General features: G+C 39.2%; 1 protein-coding gene across 1 annotated transcript; it reads right to left on the bottom strand.

The window, feature by feature from the left end:
* Window positions 1-2,456: 2,456 nt before the first annotated feature.
* LOC112638880 (histone-lysine N-methyltransferase, H3 lysine-79 specific-like) lies at window positions 2,457-3,413 on the bottom strand. The gene has a single exon (XM_025411366.1). The coding sequence runs from the start codon at window positions 3,411-3,413 to the stop codon at window positions 2,457-2,459; it is 957 nt and encodes a 318-aa protein (XP_025267151.1).
* Between the last annotated feature and the right edge of the window lie 633 nt (window positions 3,414-4,046).

Below are 4,046 nucleotides of genomic sequence, written 5' to 3'. Positions count from 1 at the left end.
CCTTTCCTCTATGTGTTTCTCTGATCCTCCGTTCTTCTGCATTACATATCCTAAGTAGCTAATTTCCTTTACTTCTTCTATCTCTTCCTCTCCCCATCTCCATTCTCTTCTTTTTTTCCTTCCCTTTCCATTCTCGAATACCAGCACTTTCGATTTCTCCGTACTCAGTTTTAGTCTTCTCTTCTCCAGGTATCTTTTAAATCTTCTTATCATCATTTTCAACTCTTCTTCCTTCTTCGCTAATAACACTATGTCATCTGCATACGTTATAGTCCAAAATTTTTCCCTCCCTACAACTACTCCTCCTGTCTGTTCCTTCTTCATCTCTTCTTCTAAATCTGTTATATATATGTTGAATAACATTGGGCTTAGCGGGCATCCTTGTCTTACCCCACAACCTGTCCAAAATTCTTCTGATTTCTTGTTTCCCACTCTTACTACGCTTCTGGTTTCTTTGTATGTTTCCATTATCCTGTTTCTCAATCTCTCTCCTACTTCCATTTTCCTTAGCCCTTCTTCCATTTTTTTCCTATCCACTTTATCAAATGCTGCCTTCAAATCCGCGAAGAAAGTAAATATTTTCCCTCCCTTCTTCGTCATCTCTCTGTTCACTACATAATTCAACACATACACTGCGTCCATTGTTCCTCTTCCTTCTCTGAATCCAAATTGACTTTCTCCTAGTTTTTCTTCAACTTCCTTCTTCAATCTCTTATTCAATATATTTGCGTATATCTTGTACGCCGTGTCCATCAGCGTTACCCCTCTGTAATTCTTTATTTCTTCTTTCTTCCCTTTCTTGTATATCAGACTTATCACCCCTTTATTCCAGTCTTTCGGTATGCCTCCTTCTTTCCATATTTTCTTTATCATTTTTGCCAACACTTCTCCTATCTCTTTTGGCATCAGTCTCCATGCTTCGTTCTCTATTCCATTTTCTCCTGGCGCTTTTTTCTTCTTTAGTTCCCTGAGTTGATTTATTAGCTCTTCGTCTGTGATCTCTCCTTCTTTCTCGTTTCCTTCTTCCTTCCTTACTCCCGTCTTCGTCTCTTCTTCCTCTTCTTTTTCTTCCTTTCTTTTTAACCTTGTTCTGCTCCCTTCCAGTAGCTCCATGAAGTATTCCCTCCATTTTTCCACCTCTATGTTTTCGTCTACTTTTTCTCTTCTCTTTCTGTATTTGTTTATAAATTTCCATGCTTCCTCCTCTGTCCTTATCTTTTTGATTTCCTCTTCTTCTTCTTCCCTATGTTTCTTTTTTTCTTTCTCACATCATTTCCTATATTCTTTTCTCTTCTTTATATACTCCTCCTTGTCTATTTTCCCTTTCTTCCACCTCCTCATTTCTCTTCTTATTTCTCTTTTTTTCTCCTTCCATTCTTTGCTGTGCCATTCTTTCCTCCCCATTCCCCAGGGTTTTATTATTTTCTTTTCTCTTTTTCTCGCCTTTCTTACCTTTTCTTCCAATTCCTTCCAGATTTCTTCCGTTTCTGTCTTGTTGCATATCCACCCTTCACATCTATTATGAAACTCTGCAATTCCTTCCTCATTCCATATACTTCTCTCTATTTCTATCTCCTTTACTTCTGTTCTACTTTCACTTTCTTCTCCTTCTATTACCACCTCTAATGGAATGTGGTCTGATTCTGTCCTTAATCCTTCTTTCACCGTCTTTATCTCTTGTGCGGCCTTCTCATTTGCCACTACGTAATCTATCACTGATGTTCCTCTCTCTCCTATATATGTCCATCCTCCTTCTTCCTCCCCTTTTCCATTCATTATCATCCATCCTCTTTCACTCATCGTCTCTATTAGTATTCTTCCTTCTTTATTTATCACTTTGTCTTTTGATTTCCTTGTCTCTATCTCCTTTTCCATTCCATATATTGGTCCTCCTTCATCACCCGTTCTTGCGTTGTAGTCTCCTCCTATCAACAAGTATTCTTCCTCCTCTTCTTTTATTTCCTTTTTTAATTCTTCCAACGTTTCTTCTATTTTCTGGCTGTATATCACATATATTCTCCATCTCTCTTTGGTTCTTATTAATTCTATTTCTGCTATTCTTTTGTTAATTTCTCTGACCTTTACTCCTTCTATCTCTTTTTTGACCGCTATTAACATCCCTCCTCTTGCTCTTCCCTTCTTCTCTTCTCTTTTCGCTGCTATACTTTTCCATATAAATTTTTTATTCAACCTATCCTTTATCCTCCTCCATTTTTCTTCCTCCATCCAAGTCTCAACTAATCCTATTATGTCGAAATCTTCCAAGTACTTCCATGTGTCCTCATCTTTGTTTATCACTCCCGCTATATTCCAGAAGCAGATTCTTATTTGTTTATTTTTTCTCCTTTCTTTCTTTTCTCCTTTCTTATTTCTCTCCTCCTCTTCCTTCTTGTCTCCTTTCTTCTGCTTCTTCTGCTTCTTTTTTTTCTCTTCCTTTCTCTCCTCCCCCCCCTCCTTTATTCTCGTTTTTCCGCGTTCCTGTCCACCTCCCTTTCCGTCCTCACTATTCCTCTCATTTCTCTCTCTTCTTTTCTTCTCTCTCTCTTCTCTTCTTCGTCTCCCTCTTCCAGCTTCATTTCTTCTTCATTCCATCTCCACCATTTCTCGTTCATCCAGATTTTTCCGTATTTCACCCATGCTTTCTTTCCTTTTTTTCTTTCTTTCCAAGCTATCTTATCTAGGTTCCATTGTATGGATCTCTCTTTCCATGTCCAGTCGTCTTGTATTTTTTCGTTCCTTTCTCTTAACTTCCATTTTTTTCTCATAATTTCTATTTTATCTTCTCTGTTCTCCATTTTTACTAATATCATTCTTTTTTCTCTTTTATTTCCTTTTCCTAATTCTCTGATCTCTTCTATCTTTCCGGACACCTCCATCACTTTCCATAATTCCTTTATTGTCTCCTCTACATTCTTCTCCTTTTTGTCTACTCCTTTTATTACTATGTTCTTTCTTCTCTTTTGTCTTTCTTCCTCTTCCTTCCAAATCTCCAGGCCTTTTCTTATTATCTCAGTTTCGATCCCTTTCTCAATGTTGCTTTTTTTCATTTCTTTTTGTTCCTCTTCCGTTTCTTTTCTTCCTTCTCCTCTCTCCCTCTCTATCTTATATAGTCTTTGTTTCAATTCTTCCATTTCTTCTCTTATTCTTCCTTTTTCTCTTTTCCATTCTGCCTCTTTCTTTTCTTGTTCTTCTTTCCACTCTCTTACTTCTTCCTTGAAAGTTTCTATTTTCTCTATCAGTTTCCTTTCCATTTCTATTATTATTCCTGCTAGGTCCTCTATTCCCTTTACTTTCTTCTCTTTTTCTGGTGTTCCTTTTGTCAATTTACTTCTTTTAGAAGCCTCCCCCTCTCTCTCCTCCTCTTCTGTGATATTCCCTCTTTTTCTCTTCAGGAACTCCTCTAGACATTTCATGTCTATTCCTCCGCTCCATGTTCTCTCTCTCGTTATCAATCCTGTTGGTCTTTCTCTTTTATTTGCCCCGCTCTCCTTTTTCTCTACTTTCTCCCTATCTTTTTCCATTCCGTCTTTCTATTTCTCTCTTCTTTCCGTTAGTGTCACTTGTCTCGCTGCGCCGATTCCTCGCTGCGCCGATTCTTCACTGCGCAACTTTCTCACTCTTGTCCATTCTCCGCCAATCGCACGATTCTAGTATCTCCGGTCTTACCACCCGTCTTCTGCTTGCGCGGTCCCTCCCGCTTCCCTCTCTACCTCACTGTTGTTATTCTGTGGTAACCGGCTAACCTACCGTTCACTTTCTCTTCTTTTTAACCCTCCACTTCTATTCTCTCGCTGCTCCTCTCCTCTCCTCCTCTCTCCTCCTCCACCTCTCTCTCTCCCTCCAGCACTGCCACAATACTCCTCCCTATTCCTTCACTTTATAACTTTCCGCACGGGTCTCTCGTACACGTGTCATCACTTTTATGTTCGAACCGGAAGTCAAAAAAATATAATAATATTTAATAATATGAGGAGGGATGCGTCTGGTTGGGGGAAGGCCGCTTCTGGAAGACTAGGGAGCGATGCACCGGACTGAGAGATGCCACT

This window comes from Camponotus floridanus, unplaced genomic scaffold (genome assembly GCF_003227725.1).
Source record: "Camponotus floridanus strain SB8 unplaced genomic scaffold, Cflo_v7.5 scaffold398, whole genome shotgun sequence".
Classification (NCBI taxonomy): Eukaryota; Metazoa; Arthropoda; class Insecta; order Hymenoptera; family Formicidae; genus Camponotus; species Camponotus floridanus.
This window is presented reverse-complemented; position numbering and strand designations above follow the sequence as displayed.

Coding starts and splice junctions, on each gene's coding strand:
- LOC112638880 (XM_025411366.1), bottom strand. CDS start 3,413: ATGAAATGTCTAGAGGAGTTCCTGAAGAGAAAAAGAGGGAATATCACA.